The sequence below is a fragment of the Triturus cristatus genome, chromosome 1_2, assembly GCF_964204655.1.
Source record: "Triturus cristatus chromosome 1_2, aTriCri1.1, whole genome shotgun sequence".
Classification (NCBI taxonomy): domain Eukaryota; kingdom Metazoa; phylum Chordata; class Amphibia; order Caudata; family Salamandridae; genus Triturus; species Triturus cristatus.
In genome coordinates this window covers 443906285-443928694 of record NC_140580.1, presented here as the reverse complement: position 1 = coordinate 443928694, position 22410 = coordinate 443906285, and the positions used below count along the sequence as shown (strand labels likewise).

At 49.0% G+C, this 22410-nt stretch overlaps 1 protein-coding gene and 1 long non-coding RNA gene across 3 annotated transcripts in view; one reads left to right on the top strand and one right to left on the bottom strand.

Annotated features, from left to right (window-relative positions):
• LOC146867466 (uncharacterized) overlaps positions 1 to 14597 on the bottom strand; it is a 221335-nt gene extending 206738 nt beyond the window's left edge. For both annotated transcript variants that reach the window (XR_014961694.1, XR_014961695.1), the window contains exon 1: positions 14267 to 14597. This is a non-coding gene — a long non-coding RNA (uncharacterized LOC146867466). The remainder of the gene's footprint in view (positions 1 to 14266) is intronic.
• On the top strand, positions 9710 to 15379 carry CYP26A1 (cytochrome P450 family 26 subfamily A member 1). The gene is made up of 7 exons (XM_085606132.1): positions 9710 to 10250; positions 10536 to 10763; positions 11395 to 11679; positions 12225 to 12371; positions 12720 to 12854; positions 13154 to 13309; positions 14512 to 15379. The coding sequence occupies exons 1-7, from the start codon at positions 10062 to 10064 to the stop codon at positions 14851 to 14853; spliced, it is 1482 nt and encodes a 493-aa protein (XP_085462258.1). The 5' UTR covers positions 9710 to 10061; the 3' UTR covers positions 14854 to 15379.
• Positions 15380 to 22410: the final 7031 nt, after the last annotated feature.

Below are 22410 nucleotides of genomic sequence, written 5' to 3'. Positions count from 1 at the left end.
TATTGCTCCAGCACTAAGGGGCCTTGTGGCTCGCTTCGCCCAACCAACTGAGAACCACGCAAGGCGCAACCCACCTGCGTCCTTGAGGGGTGAGCCCCTGTCATCTGGTCTAGGTCCGCCACCTGAGGGGCCCACCCCTCCACCACCAGGCTGCTCATCGGGGCTCGTAGGGAATACCCAGGGGCGGAAGCGCCATGCCCTATTTTTAAACTGGCGACCTTGCCCCCAGCCGTTGTCCCATTCTCTCTGGGGTGAGCTTACCGTCTCTCCACCTCAGTGCTGGCCTACGGAGTATGCCGGAGGACTCCCCTTATCAATGTAAAGGCAATTTATGTGGCCTCTCTACCGCCACAAGGGGGACCAGGGCAGACCGCCTTTCACCCTCCCCACCCCAAGCGACCTGTGACCTCTAGAGTTCTCAACCATCTTCAGGCCTGGAGCATGACTGATTCAACTGGCCTGATTCGTCAGTCTTGTTACCTCTGCAATGCGAGATAACCCACCCAGGGGACAGGAGTCCCACACGACGTCATTGCGCCCGCTGCCACTGCGTGTGTAGCACGTGCCCCACCGGCCCTGCTCACATGCAAGCCCCCATGGTCTACACCGCTCCTACCACCCTACCTAACTCATGTCCCGAGTCATATCTAACCTGCTGCGCATGTCGCGGCTCTAATGCTGAATCTTGTGACTAACCAACGTGCACCATCTGCGGGAAATAGCCCTGTCAGCTAGATCTCCTAACTATGCGAGAGTCTGCCATGATAATCGATGAGCGTGCATACTCCTGCGAACATCCACCCGCCGCTACAAGCTCCTGCTCTAACATTCCGTCGGGAGGGGCCTGTCTAGCCTAGCTAACCCAGAGCCCGGGCACAACCGCGCTCCCACCGTTCTGAGTCGCGATGCCCGAACCAGTCTGTTCCCCCTGGCGGGGCCCTCGCTAGCGCCCCACCACTCTGCATCTGATGCGGGAAATCGAGTAAATCAGTCGGAAGACTGCTGTCGCAGTGGGGGGATACGTCCCCAGACATATACTAATCTTTTTATCCTCAGGAAGGAATTACCCCAAATGTAGCCATGAAAGTAAGTTGCGTCCTCGCGCCAGATACGGGCACGCTTTATGCCCTCCATCCCTGCCAGCTGCCTCCACTGGGCTTCAAAAGGCGGGAGAAAAAACAGGGGGGGGGGGGTCTCCCCCTGCTGACACTAACCCCAAGTCCTGCAAAGCCTAACAATCTCAGTGAGCCTGACAATTCACTGGTGCACAGATGTAGTGTGTTGGATGATCCCCGGAGTGTACCACTAGGGCCCCATTCACCACTTCCCTAGCTGTGTCCCCCGTCCCCCTAGGGAAGCACAGCGGGAAAAAAACACACCCACTAAGCACCCTCCTTTCCTGCCACATGCTAATGGACCCGCCTCTACGTCCCCAGATACACATTGACATACGCCGCATGCGCAAGCAGGGGCAGGTCCGGGTCCCACACGTAAAAGAAAAAGGTGAGTGCCAGCTCACGCCCACCCCCGGACCAACTGGAGAAGGAAGTTGTGACCCAAGGTCACACAAGAACAGGAGCGGGAGGTGCCACCCACCCGCCGCTCCAAAGTTGGGGCATAACCAAGGCATGGACCGGCCTTAAGAAGACACCCAGCGTCAAGCAAAAGCCAATTTAACCTGAAAGACCGCAAGCGCATGATGCGAGAAATTCGCCATGGATCAATAGACTGTTTCCATCAACAGCAGCGGCGAGAAAAAGGACCCTCCCCAACTTTGCTCCAGTAAAACCAAGCTCGCAACTCCCGCACATGTCTGCAAACCCCGAAAGTCGATGACAACTTCCGTCCTGCCGCCCGCCACCTTTGGTGACAAACAGAATTCATTTTTTAAACTACCTTAGGAGACCAAGGCGACTGCCGCGGCTAAATAGCTGTGTCCGCCCATCCTAGGGCTATTAACTGACCTGCTGGCACAGTGAGGAATGCTCATACTGACAAACTGGGTGGGAAATCTCTTGTTACAGACTGCCAATATCAGAAAATATTTAACGTGCCTACTGCAGGTGTCCGAATGAAAATGCCCGATCAGACGTCTACCCTATGTAACCCCGCCTATCCGGGTAATAATTAACTAGCAAACTGCGGATTACTTTACTCTGGCCTGCCACACAACCCTCATAATAGAATGTTTGGTAGTATTTATATATCTGCGATTTTTAGGTGGTGCTGCACGACCATAAGTTGTTGGGTATTTGAGCCCCTTACACGCGCACCAGTTACGTTACACAAGGGCCCACTCATTTCTTTTTAGGCACGGGGAGAGTAAGTGCTTTTCCCAGAATACCTGCACTTTGAGAAGGCGCTGAGGCTCGAAGCTGGTTCTCCAGACTAATTTAGTGGGCTATGTTGTGGATGGAAAGCATAAGGTTCCGTCTACATATCTTTCACATATATACAAAGCTGGCGAAAGTAATCCCCCATGAAGCCAGGCATTAAGAGATGAAGATAAGGAGTCTACTAGGCTCGTGCCCTGCATGTGTGCCCGTCCTTCTCATGACCCCAGAGTAGGAGTCTACTAGGCTCGTGCCCTGCATGTGTGCCAGTCCTTCTCATGACCCCAGAGTAGGCACAATGCGCCGTGCACCCGCTGAGTAGAACACAAGGCACTGGCTCAAAACCCACTTTGTTCTTCCTCTTTAGCCCCCTACTAGTCAGCATGTGCTCATGTCCCAATATTGAACCTTTGTTCCCACTCCTTGCACTCGTTAACCGTTGGACGGGGATATACTCGTGTTACCCAATCCTACGCAAGCACTAACCCTTGCTGCCCTGATGACACTACAACATTCCACTTCCTAGTTATTGTTCCCACGTGACGTGCACCGCCATCCTTCCCCCGACCGCCCATACAACAATGGTGTTCCTTACAAATTAAGAGTAGATGTTAAAAGTTGTTTGGTACCTTGTTCCTAATACCCAATACGCCTTCAGCCACCAACTGAACACAGCCTTCCTCAAACTAGAGGCTCAGAACAGGTAGCCAGGACACACCTTCCGCTACCGACTGAACACAGCAATCCCCACAATTAGAGGTTCGGATCAGGTAGCCTGAGCGCACGAAAGAGGCTCTGACACTCATCTGCACGACCTGGCCAACACAAACGACAAAACACGCCACCAAAGTCGGATGCTCCATCATCGAGTATGGCTGATTCACGTTCCCCCTGTGCCCCCGGCGTTCCAAACGGTGCAAGGTGCAGCTGCTCTCACTTCACTTTGGAAAGACAAGCCACAGAAGTGTTGTTTGCCCATATATACCGCACCACTCTGTCCCCACTGCTTCCCCCTCTGTGTTGCTCCAATCCCCCTGCAGAGCAAAAACTGGGAGCCCCCCCAACCAGTGACTGCCCGCCTGCACGCCGCCATCCCCTCAGCCCACTACAACCACCAGCCCCCGCCGAGGCCCGAACCCGGGCCCCCCCAACATCCCACAACCGGGCCGGCCCACCCAATCGCCACAGAAGAAAGGGGAACATCGAACCGGGCAAATGAAAGGGAACCAAACCCGTCCCCTGAGAGTCAGCGTCTCAACCCCAGCCATTATGCCACATTAGTTCCGGATTCCGGCGCCCCTCAGCCCTGCCGAGGCCCAACCCTGGGCCCCTCGGCATCGGACACCTGGGCTGACCCTCCCGATGCCAACGGAAAAGGACCTTGACTCAAACACCATCAAAGGGAATCAACTATGTCGCTCTGAGAGACAGCGTCTCACACCCTAACCACCAGGCCACAGTCGCAACAGATCCCGGTGCCCCTCCACCCGCCGAGGCCCGAACCTGGGCCCCGCAGCAACGGACAACCGGGCTGACCCTCACCCCCGCCGGGGCCCGAACCCAGGCCAACCCTCCCCATCGTAACGGAAAAGGACATCAAAAACGGACAAAGTCACAGGGAAACAAACAAGTGACCTTAACAGAGGAAAATGCACCCTTCTGAGGGTGGAATAGGGGGCCGCGTTGCTTGTGTATTTTTAAAAAACTCATACATTCTTCAGCCTAGAAGCCTGTTTGCAAGGAGCGACGGATCCCCGGGTTGACACACAGCCGCATTATACCCTCTCATTCTGATCTGTATTTAGAAAGCCCGAGGTGCAAAAGGCAGGCGCCCTTGCGAGACAACATCTCATACCCTACCCCCTAGGCCACTGCAGCAAATGATCCCGGTGCCCCTCAGCCCGAACCTGGGCCCCCCCACCATCGGACAGATGGGCTGCCCCTCGCAATCACATCGAACACGGATATCGAACCGGACAGAGTCAATGGGACTTCAACATGTCACCATGGGAGTCCGCGACTCACACTCCAACCACTAGGCCACAGTAGTTACGGATCCCGGTGCTCTCCACCCCGCGATTCATCCGCTCAAAAAATGCCACAACGTGCTGCACTCGCCCCCACACCCGAGTGTTTTACCATTCACCCAAGCTCCGAGCCCAGCACACACCGCTCCATCACCTTACGTGAACTGCAGCTCCGACAACCACACATTGCACAACGCAGCAGACCCGTGTACCCGCCACAACACCACAACGCTCTCAGATCTCCCGCGCCCCCACCAGTGTAGACACATGTGTGCCCAACAAAGGAAGCCGAAGCCCAAACCCATCCACCGCTGGGCCTTCGTAATTGAACACAGAGCGCGGGTGACCGGCGACCAAAGCCAACGCTCCATCCCCGCGCGCCTTCAAAAAACAAAATCACTGCGCACCTCCAACGCAAAACAATCAAAGGCTCCCTCTACCTCATTGCTCCACCAAGACACCACGGCTCCATCACCTCTTCCTAGACCGCGCCGCACCTCTGGCCATACTGGCAGTCCACTGTTCTCCAGCGTCCGGACCCGCAGCCATGCACTCCCACAGCTGCTGTCCCTTAAACTCCACAAGCGCAGGACCTCCAACGACGCATAACTCGACGACCTGCATAAATGAGATTAAAAGGAGACCCTTGCATCCCGGGGCCGGCGCAGCAAGAAAAGAGAGGGCGAGGGCACGGGCAAGTTGCCCTAAATAGGCCCTCACCCCCTCCCCCCCTCGGGGTGACGCCTCCGGCCGGAAGTGACGTCACGACGTTGACCCGGAAGTTCTTCGTGTTGCCGTCCTGTTACTCACGATCACCAAGAGGGGGGGGGCGTGCCTGGGTGCCCGGGGGGCCGAGTCCTAAGTGCGCGCTTCATTATATTTCGCGCTTGTCAAACCATTCACAAATGGTGAACAAGTATTTCCTCCGGGAGAGGCAACAGTTCAAGAGAAGGCCATGAGTTCAGTTTTGTTCACAACACTGTGCACACACCTGTGCAGTGAGTCACACTTCCAAGTAGAGGTTGGGCCTTGGAGTGCATGCGCAGCCACCGGCAGCTGCCCAGGTGTTTGTAGCCAGGACTGCTCAGAGGATGTCCAGAACCCGACAGAGAAACCATTTCCTGCTCTGCAATATTTACAAAGCACTCACCAAAGGGCCTCGTGGGTTACCTTTATTTAAACTTTCAAGTTCCTAGTAAGCTTCGCTGGGGCATGGCGTAGTAGGAAGATTCTTTACACCCACCATCTTAAATGCTAAACTACGGTCTGTGGAAACCTCGCCTGTGTGGGGGTCTATGTATCCAGTAATGTTGAGTACTGGACGGGCCAGTGACTCGTGAGTGGTGAAGCCTCCTGTTGATCGTGGTACCCCAGTTATCCCTCAATAATTATAATATTAATTAAAAGTAAATAAAGAAGATATTGCACAGTTGAGCTGTAAATAGAGGTTCTACCACGCTATGTTTCGTTCCTAAATAAAGATCTTTAACCGGAGGACAAGGGGTTAAGTATAGGTGGCGTGACAGAATCTGATTCAGTTGCCCATGTGCGTCCAGGCGGTTTCCTGTGTAAAACGATAGAAACTCGGTCTGCACGGCAGTAAGCAGTGGCTTCTCAAGTTAATTGCAGGTTAGTGTTGTACTATGGTTGTTCAGTTTGACCTTTGCACTGAAAGACGTATATACGTCCATTAGAACACGTCTTACATTTATATATTTCCATCGCCAAGTCCTAAATATAACATGAACCCCTACATGCCACAATGATCTCCCGAATAACCTCTCTAGACCCTTCCCTCTTGTACCCATCCTTGGAGTCCGCCCAAACCTCATTTTACTACTATGAACTTCAAAGAGATGCGATCTAGACCGTCTCCTCCTTCATCCTATTCAAACTAACAGACTCACATGTCCACCGCCCAAATGAACAATTTATATATCCCTATATTAATCCGCAACTATTCCTTTGGGTTCAGGAGTGGCCTGCTACTTGCCAAAAAGCTCATCGAGCCTGGTCAGGGGTAGTAAGCGCTTTATAAATACAATAACAATATTTACGTTTGGGAACGGTGAATAAAAAATTGTGAATTTGTGAACCACAGCAGTCCTTCGAAGCGACTAGCTGCTGCGACATTCAGGCAGTGACAGGCTCTCCTGGTTATCTGTGAAAGCCAAGCAATTCAGTGCTTACCAGATACATAGACCCTCAATATTTAAAAACATACTTGAAGACAACATGTTTGCACCGGCGCTAATCTTAACATTTTCAGTTCAAGAACTAACTCACAGACATTCATTAGGAATACCCTCACCAGCATGGATATTGTAGCGAAAAAGTGTAAAGTATGAAAAAGTATCAATAAGTTGTGTAAACTCTCCCAAATATAGAGTTGGCCTGTGTGCGAGTAAGGTAATGCAGGTATGGCGTTTCTGGCCATGTTGCAGGTGGTGCGGGAGTCGGACACTGGTTCATCTCGCGGTTTGGCCTGTCCGACATCCGAATAACGAGGGTTAGGAGGCCGCCGAGTGTGTCCGCATACAGGGTGTTGCTGTATTTTGGTATTTCCCCTCCAAGCGATTTCCTATAAATCTACAGTAAACGTAAAAAACAAGGTGCTAAAAATGTCAGGGTAATAACAGGTCACCGAAATACTTTCTGAGGTCCCTCAACCCCACCCCCTTTTTTTTTTACACTTTAATTACCCAACCTGTTAAGTTTTAGTTCATACTTCGCGTGCAGTAACTCTTGGATTTTTCCAGTTATGATTTGTAAATTCAGAAGCATCTGTTTCTAGGTGAGGGGATAACGAGCTGGCGCATTCTTTGCAAGCCCAAGCAGATGCGCAAATAGAGACAGAAATCCCCGCTGATATCCCTAATTTGGAGGCAGGGGACGAGCAGGGAGTAATTACACCAGGGGTTTAAAAAGGGGTTTAACCTGCTGCCCTCGAAAAGGTGCAGTTAAGTCATAAAAGCAACCGTAAACGGCTTTATGTCCTGGTTACGGCTAATCTTTATGACAAATATCTGATCCCAGCATGGGTGCCCGCAGCTCCCCTGCGAGTTTATAGGGCGCAGGGTGGCAGGACAGGCTCCTCCGCATGTGGTAGGCCACCCCACGAGTGCATGCTAACAAGTGGAAACCCGGGGAAGAGTCTGTGGAGCGCGTGGGGAGGAGGGGGGGGGGGGGAGGGTCAGCCTACTTGCACACTGAGTGAGGAATGCTTTTGAAGGGGCAGAATTACCCACTTAAAAAATTCACAATTTCTGCTTGGACGGGCCCCCTCTTGCTAAGCAGGGAGAGTAGATGTGCACATATCAGTTTGGGTGACACCAGAGGGGTGCCTGGGTCCATGCCCTACTTGGCTCCCCGTGACTGGCCTCGACTAGAACAGGGCGTGGCCGCCATTTTGTTTTGTGAATTATTATTGTGAAGACTGACTGGGGTGAGGGTGCTTGTATGTACTTAGTGGCCCGAATACATGGGTTGCCTTCGAGAGCTAGGACATGGTGTAAAACAGAAGAACGAAAGCAGTAACTGATATAATGTGAAAAGGGCAAAGTCATGGCATGCCACCTCAAAACAATTTCTCGTTCTTTAAGTTCTTAGTTTACGTTACACCTTAACATACTTTACAAACAAGAGTACCGAACTTATCTCACACAAAACATCATGGTATAAAATGTGGACGCCTTCCCATGGCACCTGCTTTTTTTTTTTTTAGGGGAAATTGCAGTGCATACTTGAAGTACAGAAGCAATTCGTTCATGGCATCAGACATGGCACCACTAAAGGTGCCCATGTGCGTTGTCCATTACACTCCACCCTCTCCGGGAAAGGGACCTCCACACAGCACCCCCACATGGTCCCCATGGCACCGCGCACGGTGCCCCCGTGGCTAGCCCTGCTGCGTGTCACCGGGCCGGTGGCTGACTGGGAGCTGCCGTTTAATCCGAGAGTGGCCATAAGTAGCCCCAGGAGGGTGGCCCCGTGTTTACCTTCTGATACAGCCCGCTTTCCCTGGCTGACCCGCGGTTGAACCTACGATTAGCGCACTATCAGAAGTTTACGAATCGGCCTCTTATTCCTCCCAGAATCCTAGACGTAAAAACAAGCTGGGGCTGCGGGGTGAACCGCAGGGCAGCCTCGGTGTAAGTGATGCTGCTGGGAGACGCCGCGCGAGCCATGACATAATTCCGCCTTTATACTGTAACGCGGACAGGGCGGAAACCCCCGCTCTCGGCTCGGTTCTTGGAAACACAGTAAGATTGAGAGATTTGTTAAAGATGCGACTTCCGGTTCCAAAGCACACCCCCACACACACAGCCAAATGCTCCACAATAGCTCAGGGGGTTAAAGCATCTACTGGGGAGATGTCTATGTATAATACAGGTCCCAGCTGGGTGGACTCCGCCTTTCACCATTTTATTCCTTCAGAGTTTTTTAAATATGAATCGGGTACTCGCATGCTCGTCCTCCTTTTAACCCGACCACCTGTTGACATTTCTAGACCATTTTTTTATTTCGCTTTTCACAAATATTGTATGGAACGTGCAAATAAAAACCGCCTTTCTGACTCGAAAACTTATTTAAAGTGTGTATCAAAACGTCGTTGCAACAGTGTTAACTACTGCGCAAGCGATCCCGGGATAGGGGAGGGGGCAGCGGTAGCAGCAAGTGACATGGATACTTTTATTTTGCGTTTTTATTTGAACTGTCTGCAGGATAATTTCGGAATGAGAACGTAAAAAGGCTTTAATATGAACATTTAAGAATTAATATGAAAATTAAAAAAAACACAGGGAGCCTTGAGCCAAAAACAAGATTAGTGTATGTGGCAACGCTTATAATAAACTGTCTTTGAGAGGTAAATTATATTGCATTTTCCACATTTCTGAGCTTTTTTTCGCTTGCACCCATCTGTGCCCACCAGAGGCGTTCAGTGCTGAAATTCTGCGGCCGTGCTGGGTGAACTCTAGGCGTTCGCTTGCCTCTTCCAGGTAAGGGAATAACATTCTGTATTGGTTTTCGGGGATTTATTATTTGTAAAACAGAGGCGCCCCCCTTATTAGGCGGCCCATGAGTCAGGCCCTGGAGCCGGCCACAAAGCCCTGCTTGCGCCCCATTGTGCGGGGGAATTAGCACCTTTTCACAGTGAAATCCGCCGATTGTGTGGGGGCGCTGGAGGTGGAATACAACTGGTTAAAGGATTTGGGCAGCGTCCTCCGTGGGAGGAGCCAGTGCAGGCTGCAATCTGCAATTAAAGATGAACTTTGTGTGAACTAATTTATCTGACCAAGGTAAAAAAGGGGGCAGAGACCTGGGGTGTATATAAAAAGGGGAGGGCAGAGCAGTTAGCTTATTCTAGGAACACATGCTTCTACGCTCTGTCCCACTTAGGAGAGAGCAGCGCAGGTAGAGAGGGCAGAACTTTACATTCACAAGAAATATTTTTTTAGGGAGTTAATTCTAATTGCGCCTGGTTGTGCAGTGGGACCCTTCTACAGAGCCTCGTTAAGGAGGGCTTACCAGAGCGATTTAGGAACTCTCAGGAGGTACTGTTGAAGTCGGAGAGGGCAGAACCAGCGTCCCTCTGCAGGTGTAGGGTCTGACCAGGCAGGTGCCCAGGGTTCGACAGGGCACCGCAGACCGCAGCTTGGGAGGTAGGCGCTGGTGCAGGCAGAGGTACCGGTGCCCCGCCATGGGGCTCTCCACCCTCCTCGCCTCCGCGCTGTGCACCCTGGTACTGCCGCTGCTTCTCTTCCTGGCCGCCGTGAAGGTGTGGGAGCTGTACTGTCTGAGCACCCGGGACCGCCTCTGCCGCAGCCCGCTGCCCCCTGGCACCATGGGGCTGCCCTTCTTTGGAGAGACCCTGCAGCTGGTCCTACAGGTAAGGAAGCCCGCGGTTGCGCTTCATTTTACAGCATGACAATGTGCGGGACACCGCAGGCTACAAACTAGCATTTACGCGAACTATGTCCACCGGAGTGGTATCCGCTAAAGGAATCGCTCGCTTAATGGGTCTTACTCCGATTTCTCTTTAATGTAGGTGTGTGTGTTTACTTTTATAGCTTCCTGCATATTGGGCACAGGCGTCCTACTTAGACCCGTGTAGTAGTTCTACGTGTAGCGCGATCTTCTTTTAACAACCTGTTTTAATTTTTTGTTCTTACAGAGACGGACATTTCTGCAGATGAAGCGCAGGAAGTACGGCTGTATTTACAAAACGCACCTGTTTGGGAGACCCACGGTGCGCGTGATGGGAGCGGAGAACGTGAAGGCGATCCTGCTCGGGGAGCACAAGCTGGTGTCGGTGCAGTGGCCGGCCTCGGTGCGCACCATCCTGGGTGGGGGGTGCCTGTCCAACCTGCACGACTCCTCCCTGCACAAGAACCGCAAGAGGGTGAGTACTCGACACTGCAGCCAGCCCCAATCAACACCGCTTCTTGGCACGCGCAGTAAGCCAGGACAGTCACTTTTTCTCAGTACTATTCCAAAAGCAAAATGTATGAATGTTAGTGATGTGGTGACTCCGCTATAGGTCCCACTGAAACGTCCGCGGCCGCTTGTTGGTTCCCGGCGGCTTTATTCAACAGGCACCTGTGTGCAGAGATTCTCTCCATAAAAAGGCTTGCAGCACCACCCTGTGGCAGGCCCAAGATAGCGCCTGACATTTTGCCCAGATTTCAGTGGTTTCATCTGGCCGGAAGGATGTGAAGTCAAACTAGAAGCGTGGTTCTACGGTACCGACGGTTTTGTGACCGCGTCACCCTTGACAGTAATCCCTGTGTGAACACGACAGCCTTACCCATCATTTGCTGTGTTCGTACGTGGCGTTGGAGGCCTTTTTATTACACTTTAGACTTATGATGAAACGGACCCTGTTGTTGCTGTTTGGCCTAGTGTGGCGAAAGTATTCTCTCGCGCGGTGGTTATGCAGGGGTTGTTCTTTAGGTCTCAGAGCCCCTCCAACACAGGCGACAATACAGCCACCGGGGCCCTAGTCTAACTTCTGCCCCTCTCTCCCACCCCAGGTCATCATGCAGGCCTTCTCGCGGGAGGCGCTCCAGCACTACATCCCGGTGATCGAGGAGGAGGTGCGCGGCTCCCTGGCGCAGTGGCTGTCCGGCGGGGCCTGCGTGCTGGTCTACCCCGAGGTAAAGCGCCTCATGTTCCGCATCGCCATGAGGATCCTGCTGGGCTTTGAGCCGCACCAGACCGACCCCGAGACCGAGCAGCAGCTGGTGGACGCCTTCGAGGAGATGATCCGCAACCTCTTCTCGCTGCCCATCGACGTGCCCTTCAGCGGCCTCTACCGGGTAAGGAGGACTCCTGGCAGTGCGGACTGGCGGTGTGAAACGGGTGCACCAGAGTGGGCTGGCCGGTGGTGTTGGGTCGAAGTCAATCACACGTTAAAAGGTTATTTCGGACGGCTCTTGCCAAACTCGTGAGTGACCTTTCCCCAGCCCTAACTGTACTTTGAGTTTACACCTTATCGTAAAATATTTTCCTAGACAGCCCGTCTTTTCTAATAGGCACTACCTAAATTGGAGAGGCACTTGTGTGGCATTCAAATTCAGGGCCCTAGTGTATATATAAGACGCTCACTGTGACCTGCTTGTATCGTGTACGTAGGGGGTGGTCCCGGTTGCCATGGCGCCGCAGCAGGCTCTTTATCGACTGAGCTATCCCACTGCTGGAAGTGGTGGAATGCGACCTGCGCCTCAAGAGTGAAGCGCGGGTAGCCTCGGGCTTCCCTCGCAGTACTCTCCTGAGCCGGCCATGGGTGGTGCGTGGGGATGGTTGGACTCGGTGTGTTATTGAAATCCCATATTTATGTAAGTACAACTTGTCTTCTCTTCAGGGTCTAAAGGCTCGGAATGTGATCCACGCCAAAATCGAAGAGAACATAAAAGCGAAGATGGCCAAAAACTCGAACTGCCAGTACAAGGACGCCCTGCAGCTGCTGATCGAGCACACGCAGAGGAACGGCGAGCAGCTGAACATGCAGGTAAGGTGCCGAGAGGCGAGGGCGCGCGCACAGGGCGCTCTGCAGCAGGACGCACCGGGGTAACCAGTGCATGCATTATTCGGAAGCAACGTCCATGTAGCCGCATCCAGGTGTAGCTACTGGGAAGCAGCATTTGCCGTTATTTACATATGTTCACTTTATTGCTAAGTGCGTAGTTGTCCCTGGGCGCCTGCATGGTTTTCCTGTGTCATTACTTCTCTAGTCCCCCGGTACACAGCACGACCCTCTGTAGTGGGAACATGTCGCTAAAGTCAGACACCTTCTGAGTGTGCTTCGGTTCAGTGGCCCTTGGGCGCTTACCAATTCCCTTCTGGTTTCCACAAATAGGAACTGAAGGAATCCGCCACTGAGCTCCTATTTGGAGGCCACGAGACCACGGCTAGCGCCGCCACCTCCCTCATGACCTTCCTGGCGCTTCATTCGGAGGTTCTACACAAAGTCCGCAAGGAACTGCAGATCAAGGTATGCAGGGACATTTTGTGTTAAGAGGCTACGTCAAAATATTGTGTTTGTTCACTTTTATGATGCGGTGGTGCGGGTGGGGTAGGGGCACGCATTTATGCCTCACTGCAGTCGGTGTTAAGCACACTTTTACAGAAACCGTACAGAATAATGCATCGGCGCCTGCGAAATAAATATGTCTCAAGCAGAGCCTTGCTTGCTTTGTATACCATAGGCCTTGTTTTCGCCAAGCAACCCCTCGCAGCACGTATAGCCTGTTTGACGGGCCGACATAGTCACCCCTTGCTGTTTTTTCGCAGGATTTACTGTGCAGTGGCGGCCAGGAGTGCAGACCCCTCACATTGGAGGCCCTGGAGCAACTGAAGTACACGGGCTGCGTCATCAAGGAGACCCTGCGGCTCAGACCCCCTGTCCCAGGGGCGTTCAGGGTGGCCCTCAAGACGTTCGAGCTGAATGTAAGTTGCGATTTTCATGTTTGCACTCGCTGTCATGGCAGGCTCCTAGCAGGGGTGTTCAAAGCAATAGTGCACCCCCAGCACAGAATAAACGCGTTTTAGTACAAGCACGTGAATGGGCGTCTTTGTAGCAGCTGCAAGGTCCTTTTCAGTACTTGCCTTCCAATTGTATGTGTGTAAGGTTAACCCAGCACGTGGGATGAGTCACAAAGCCTCCACACTTGCGCATCTGCGTGCGCCGTCCAAAACATGCACAATGGCCCGTGCACTTCCAATTCTTAGGGTTTATGCACAAGCCCCTTCTGTCGCCGGTACGTCACTGTTTCCCACTTTAAAAGTGACGCGCAAGGGGCTTGTAAATAATCCCACTTTAATTTTAAAAATACAAGCTGTCGTGGACACTCAATAATGCCTGCAGGGGCAAGCTACACTTTCTGTAGCACCCACCTTGAGAATACCGCTACGGGCGCAGTGCTGCATGCCATGACTTTCTTTTACCAGCCCGATGTCTTCTGGGAGTTGTAGTCCCGATTCACTTCAGTCGATGCAATCTAATGTACACACCTGCACATAATGATTTGGAAAGGAGCCCCAGGACTGGAGCGTTGCTTCCTTGGTGACATGGGTCCTCTACTAACCTTGCTGTATAGAACAGCACCATTACCGTAAACAGAATATTTGTAAACATTGTGTCTAATCGTTAACCCTGTAGTAATGCCCATGTGCCAAGTTCGCAGTATATAAAACTAAATAAAATGGCCTCCCTTTGAACTACACCAGGCATATTCAGCTTATCCTAACTCTAGACATCAAGGGTCTTTTTTACAAGCCCCTTGCGCCGCCGGTGCGTCACTTTTTATTTGGGGAAAAAGTGACTAACTGGTGGCGCGAGGGGCTTGTAAATAAGCCCTTAATACTGGTGGGGAGCAAGTTTGGTTGGGGGGTATCCAAGCTTACCTGCAGGGTCCCGCCTCCCTCCATGCGATCTCACCAGACAGCGCGCTTAAACAAGCGGCGGGAAGTTCACGGGGTCAGTTGGAGCAGCACTGCAAACAGCTGACAATTTGCAGCAATTTCATGGCTGTCACTGCTCACGGCCTCTAGAGGGCCTCCGCCGCACTGTTTCTCCTCCCTCGCGCATGCGCCCAGCGCTTGAGACTCGTAGACCGCCTCTAACAGCATTGCATTGTTTCCCTAAACAGGGGTTCCAGGTCCCCAAAGGCTGGAACGTCATCTACAGCATCTGCGACACGCACGACGTGGCCGAGGTCTTCCCCGACAAGGAGGAGTTTAACCCGGACAGGTTCATGTCCTCGCACCCGGAAGACAACTCCCGATTCAACTTCATCCCTTTCGGGGGCGGCGTTAGGAGCTGCGTAGGGAAAGAGTTCGCCAAAATCCTTCTCAAGATCTTCACGGTGGAGCTGGCTCGGACCTGTGATTGGCAGCTCTTAAACGGGGCCCCGACTATGAAAACTGGGCCCACGGTGTACCCCGTGGATAACCTGCCCACAAAATTCATTGACTTTAATGGCATCATATAGTATACCCGAACGGGTGAACCCAACACTCCGCAGCAATAGCAATTACATGTTTGTGTATATATATTTTATAGCAACATATATATCTGTTAACTTACTTATTTTGTATTTAACTTGTAAATGTATTATGCCATAGTTATTTATAAACCTTCTAAAATATTTTTGTAAAAACTGTTACATACTTTTGAATGTCCAAGCACTAACATTATGGGACTGTGACGGCCCATGATAAGTTTATTTCTGTAGAAATAAAAGTTTTTCTATTTTAAGAAAATTACTTAAGGTTGATGCTTTGTGTCTCCCAAGCTTTTGGAACTTCATATAAGGTACACAGGGCTTTTACTAAGTTCTTTCAGCTGCAAAAAAGACAACGTAAGAAAAAATAAGCGGTTGAAAGCGATTGTGTGCATGTGGTAGCCATGTTGTTAAATTAAACCAATCCTTGTTACAATAAAAAAAAAAGCACGGAAAAGCACGGACGTCTGGTTTGGAAAGCGTCCACCCTGACAGGCGGATACAAATGAATATATTAATTCCCACTTCTAAAAAAAATCTGTGGTGTCAGTTAATTTCAACGATGTCATGTTTTGAATAAATGCACTTTTGTTTGCCTTTTCCAATTTCTCATTTTATACAGGTAACTAACTGTTTTCACAAGCTAAAAAAAACGCACGGCCGGGGACGAGATGAATCAATTGCATGATGAAATATGCGAGGGGGGTGCACTAGTCTCAACATTCCACAATTAGTCACATTTCGTGAGGGAGTTAAACAAAAAAAAAAACTTGAAGGCAATTTACTCTTGGGTAGGAGAAAAGCAGAACAATCGACATGGCGTTGCTGTGAATGGGTGCCTGGGCTCAGCATATTTTGGTATTTTCGGAGATGGTGTGTGTCGAGAAAACTTGCCAATGTGGGTGGTGGAGAGGAGGGAAGAACACGTTGTCCCAGCACCTAGGCGAGGGCTACCATATAATGTAGACTCCATGTCGCAGCCACTATGTCTGGTTTAATTGCACATGAGGGCACATAATGACACTAATCTGCACATGTAATCTGGGGCATAGATGCACACAAAACATACACAGGGCTGCAAAGTCGGAAACCCACCATCAGACACTCCATACCCCTTTTATTTGACTCCTGCAGGTTCCTGCCATCTACCTTTTGTGATGCTTTCACCGTCTTTCTTCTTAACCCACTCTTGCTGTCGGGAAATGTCAGATGGGGAAAAATAAGGCCCCTCCCTAACAGCAACTACCAGCTCAAATTAAGTACTTTATACCACACCAGACTACCAAAGAGTCACATAAAATGGCATTGAGAAATGCGTCCTCCCTCTCTGATCTGTGTTGGGGTGATGTGTCCTCCCTAGTACTAACGGATTTAACCTCCTGCTCTTGGGGCGGACCGACAGAGGGTGTTAAGCGGGACTATGAAATTGTCCAAGACCCCTCTTCCCCCACCCCCTTGCAGAGGTGCAGGGCACAATTCATAAAAATGAGATTTATCCAATAAACTCCATTGAGTGGCCACTTTGTTCCTGGTCTCCTGCTCTGTGGTGTCACCCGTGCATGTCCACCCATGCCAATCAATACTCCTCTCCTAACCCTAGAATAACAAAGAAGGGAGGCCGCGCAGCACCCCTCCTGGAGCCAATAATGGCCCTGGGGACCACCACCCCCAGGGCCAACTCCCTATGTTCGGAGGTGCCCACCCTGGGACATAGCTCTTTGCTCTCGCTTGGCGAGAGCTCTGAAAGCTCTGGGCAGCAGGAGCAACCAGTAAGTCTGCTCCCAGCAGGTGGGAGCAGGAAAATTGCTGCTCCCTGGGAGTGGACTTTTCATCTGTTTTTCTTTCCACAACGGATGAAAAAATTGCTCCTGCACACAGGGAGCAGCATTTTTTTTGCTGCTCCCTGCGTGTAAGAGCAATGCCGGCTCCCGTCCGAGGCGGGCAGTTTGCTGGTACTGCAGGGGGCATTGATGCTCCCCTGTGGTCCCCAATAGAGCACACTGTGTGCTCAGGGTGGGGCCAACCCAGCATCAATTGGCTGGAGTATGGGGTCCCTGGGGCCAAAATCTGCCTGGGGAGGAGACAACATGGCCCTCCTCCCCTTCTATGATCTTTAATCCTTGGGGGAGGTGAATGCATTGTTGATCTATATTCAAATGTATTCCCACCGTTTGCCAGTATGATGGACAGCTTACCAAAAGGCCCCCAATGGGGTTGCCGCCGATTATAGTGGCGCGTTCTTGATGCCAAAGAATATGAGGACCATCTCCACCAAACAAAGAGGCACTTACTTCATATGGTTAAGAGGAAGGACCCTTGTTTGATGGAGATTTACCTGTTTGTAGTCTCGTTGTCTTCTCTATAGAAGGGTTCATGTTATCACAGATTCCTGGATGAAGGCGCAAAGGAACAATTACATTGTCGAAACACACACAAGGTCACTGGAGACATTTCTTTGTGATCCATTACGCAGCTGTAGTGTAGAATATGCACTAGACCGTTACCCAACAAGGCAGCACTTACTAATTTTACTAATTAACCAGTAGAAAGTACTCCAGTTTGGTAGACATTTAATGCAAAACTGTGGACTCTTGTTGGATAAAACGGCAGATGAGGTTCTGTTCTGGCCCAGTCACTCACACAGCTGCTGACAGCCACGCAGACACTCGCAGATCCATACAGCCACTCACACACCCACAAACCACTAACACACCCACAAACCACGTGTAGGGTTATGAGTCAATGCTCCTCCTCAGTTCGTTTGATCTAAGAATAGTCAGAGAGACCATTAGGTCTGGTTGCTATAGAGGGTTTTAAAAAAAAAATCCAACATAAGAGTTACATCCTTAATTCCGTTTGCAGTTTTTTTGTCTTAATTTTTTCACACTGAAACAGAGCCAACAGCCAACACGTGTTTCGCCCGGTGGCTAGAATTAGGCCAGGGCTTTTTCAAGACTTATATTATGAGGTAGTAGCACGTCATATTTACATTAAGGATTTACATTCAGTAGTTCTTCACATTTAAGGCAGAACAGTTTTTTAATCTCTATCAAACGATCGTAGTCCGGGGGTAATCCCAATGGGAAGCACCACGTTGGGATTACCCCGGATTACCCCCGGACTACGATCGTTTGATACAGATTAAAAAACTGTTCTGCCTTAAATGTGAAGAACTACTGAATGTAAATCCTTAATGTAAATATGACGTGCTACTACCTCGAAATATAAGCCTTGAAAAAGCCCTGGCCTAATTCTAGCCACTGGCCGAAACATGTGTCGGCTGTTAGCTCTGTTTCAGTGTGAAAAAATAAAGACAAAAAAACAGCAAACAGAATTAAGGATGTAACTCTTATGTTGGATTTTTTTTTTAAAAAACCCTCTATTCTATAACAAATAAAACAAGCTTTTTCTATCAACCAGACCTAATGGTCTCTCTGACTATTCTTACATCAAACGAACTGAGGAGGAGCATTGACTCATAACCCTACACATGAACTTTCCCTTGAGGTCATAGAGGTCCAGTGCCTCGAGCCAATCTCCTAAAAATAATTTATACATACATTGGGCAATTCTATCTGGAACTAGGACCCCTGGACCTTGTAAACTCAGCATCCACACCCACAAACCACTCTTACACCCATCCAGCCACTCTCACACCCACTCATACAGCCAGTCACCCCCACTCACCCACCCACAAAACTACATCCACACATTCAGCCACTGACACCCACATACTAATCCATACAGCCACTCAAACCCATACAACCAACAACACACCCACTCTCTGACTCAAATCCACTCACTCACCCTAAAAACTACTCACACACCCTCTCATACACCCATACAGACACACAAACCCAATCACAGACCCATACAGCCATTCACACACCTAGTTGCCAACCCATACAGCTAGTCACACACCCACTCACAGACCCATACCGCCACTCACAGGCCCCTACAGCCACTCACACATCCACACACACCTATAAAGCCACTCACACACCAACAAAACCACTCACACACCCACTCACAAGACACATAAAGCCACTCACACACCCACTTACTGACCTATTTAGCCACTCACACACCCATTCTCAATGGTTTAGAGGTTACAGCAAGAAAATAAAAACTTTCGAAATTCACTAAAACCCCCAAAGGTTACAGGATGGTAAGAAGTCACTCATCAGCAGGGCCTCTGGTGAGTTGCTGGCTGTTTTTTTCTTTCTATTTTTTTGCCGCCCCCTTCCCTGGGCCATTTTGGGCCCGGAGACCCCATCCCTCAGAGCCTGCCCCTTAAAAAAAAAAACTATAAAGGGAGGGGGCCCCCCTCCCGGGCCATTTTCAGCTCCAGGGACCCCATCCCCAGGAGCCTGCCCCTTTTTATAATTTATTTTTTAAAAAACATGGTAGGTGGCCTATTTCAGCCCCAGGGACCCCATCCCCAGGGGCCTATAGTGTGGGTGCCCTGGTCCCTCTCAAGGCACCCAAATTTAAAACAGGGACCGTGAGGGGAGCCTGAAGGCACCTGAGGTCCCAGCCAGCTCCCTGCCTCCTTCAGGAGCCGGCATTGCTTTAAGATCCAGGTAGCGGCCAACATGCAGCTCCCTGGATCCCAAAGCAATGTGTCTGTTTCCCTGCTCGCTTGTGTCCCCCTTTAATTTGAGTAGTGATCCTGGGGGATTGGGTCCACAGGGTTTTTTGAAGGCTCAGGAGGGCATGTGCCCCACCTTCCTTAAACGTTAGTGCCCCCTCCCCTTTAAAAAAAAGCATCAGTGGGCGATGGGGTCCCCAGGGCTTAAAAAGGACCAAGGAGTAGGGCACCTGGCCCCCTTTTCTTTTGAAAAACAAAAGGCCCTGGGGTCTGGGGGTCCCCAGGACCTAATGAGGTTTGTGGGGTACATGGCCCCACTCCCCTTTAAAAAAAAAGGCCCTTGGGGATGGGTTCGACAGTGCCTAATAAGGCTTGGCGAAGAGGGCCACTTGGCCCCCATCCCATTTAAAAAACATAAGGCCCTGGGGGATGGGGCCTAAAGGGCTTAATGAACGTAAAAAATATAAGGCCCTGTGTCAGGTTTGCTGCAGGCCCTGTTGCCAACCACCCATCGAGCACGGTTGAAGGCCGTACATGGTGGGGGAGTTGGCTTTACATATGGTAATAAAATATTACTTTACATTTAAAAAAAGCCTAGAACTTCACTGAAAAAAACAAAGGTTAAAGTAATGTTATATTTTGTTGGTCTTGTGTTTATAATTAAGCATCTACACAGTGAAAGTTTGAATTTTAACAATATGTCTAGCGGAAACGGTTTGTATTGGTTTTGCTGAATCCTATTTTCTGTGCCTTTATAAGAGAGGTTACTCTCCGAATTGTTGATGACAAGATTATTTTTTCACTGATGGCAAATTTGCTTTCCACTGGAATTTCAATCTGTCAGTGCTTTTATCATTTTGTGGCACTTTACTCTTCTTGCCCACCAGAGGGTCTTCTCTCATATTGTCAATGCTTTTTCCATTTTATGGGACATCGTTGAGTAATGATCAATCCTTCCTTAATGTGATTTAAGTTTAATTTGATTATACAGTCATGCACTCCTTGCACTCCTAGGCAGAGGAAGGAGATGATGATTCATGATAATAACCATCATGGTTATTCAAGATATACCTGGAGTTCGCCACTATGATTATGCCAAAATGGAAATATTGACAGTAGTTAAAAAATGTACTGTGATTCCTATTTGCCTTCTTTTCTTTATTCTAGCTCCTCCTCTCTTAGATTTTCTTGTGATGTCCATGCCTCAGCTACTGCATCACTTTACTCATTATGTTTTATAGAACAAAGATGCTCCAAGATGCATTTTTGCAGGTGGCAAATTGTACTCCCAATTAATTTTGTTTTACATGGTGTTTGAAATATATACAAAACAAATGTGCTTTTCCATATGCTTTATCAATCATATATATTAACAATCCTCTTTGCATTCCTGGACATTTAACAATTGTTTGCAGGCTTTACAACTGTGGCATCACCAAGCACATTCTGGTTCGAGCTTAATTTAAATAGAAATTATATTACATTTTAGATAATTAAATTAAACTAAAATTAAATAATACAATTAAAATTAAAATGTAATTTAAATTTAAAGCGGTTTCCTTGCTTTAATCATGAAAATGGCTGTTCGTTGTCAAGGTGGCAACAGATAGTGCATTTTGAAACATTATCACTGGATCAACACTAATTCTTTCATCAATATCAGACTCTCCTTTAATTTTATTCCAATGTTTTTGAAACATTTTTCAGATTTTGTGGATTTTTTTTTGTACATTGCAATAAGTCTGATGTTTTCCTCTTCGAATCCTTCAGATGTTGGAAGCTTTGCAACTAATGGTTCCTTTCTTCTTTGTGGTTTTGCTTTTTCATATGCCTTTTCAATAGCATGTGTGGGATATCCTTTATTTCTGACACATAATTTTATTTTTTATAGATTCTTCTCAATTTCTTCTTGTGCTGAACAACTGTGTTTCATTTTTAACATTTTGTTGTATAGGGTGCTCCATTTTAATCATATGTTGTGGTGGCTTTTAGAATGACAAATGCTGTTTTTGCTGTTTTTTTTCTATTTTGCTATCCGGCACATACATTAAAGTGTTCAAGATGTCTGCTTCTTCCTTGCTAAGTTTGTGAGTCAAGCATGTATTATATATGCAGATGTGCGTAGTGTAATGCTATTTATTACCATCGTTGGGACTGAAGGAAAGTGTAGTCCATCGGTCACAAGATGCAGTGTCATAAAGAACTAATCTTGTAGAGGCTCAATCATTGCAACTTTTGCCTAACAATTCTTGAAAGTAAAATCTTATGGACCTCATATTCCTTTTCAGCATTCACATAAATTGGTACATGATTTGGAGCAAGATGTGTTTTTGCAGGGCAGGGATCCACTAAAGGCTTCAAGTACAGGATGAATATTCATGGGTAATTTCAACCACACTGAGACTCGATTTATAACCTGTTCAATGAGGAGTAGACCCACAATTTTACTTGAAACTTAGAGGGCTTCTTCAAATGCATATTTGAAGTAAGTAACCATATTTTATCACCCACCATGTATTTAGGTGTTAGGTGCAGGGGTTCATTTGTGACCTGCATATAGAGTATATGTAGCCGTACTATTTTTAAAGGCTGTCCAGATATTTAGATTTCTCTGAATTCAGTATAATGTTATTGTAGAAGTGGGACTAGGTGGACAAAAGCATATGTAGAGGAAATATTCTAGGATGATATCCATACATGCAAAAGAAGAGGCTATTCCAATAACTCTGTATTGTAGGCTATTTCTGCTAACAACAACATCTTACTCAAAATCTCTTGTTTTAAGGCATGAAATCTAAATTTTGCTCAACTCGCTGACTTAATCCCTTGGTCTGGCTAATGGTCTGCGTATATTGATTTCTAGACATAAATCCAAAGGTGGAAAGTGCACTCATTGAGTTTGGACACATTAAATCAAATAGTCCAAGTGGTATAGTATTTCTTTCTTTTTATTC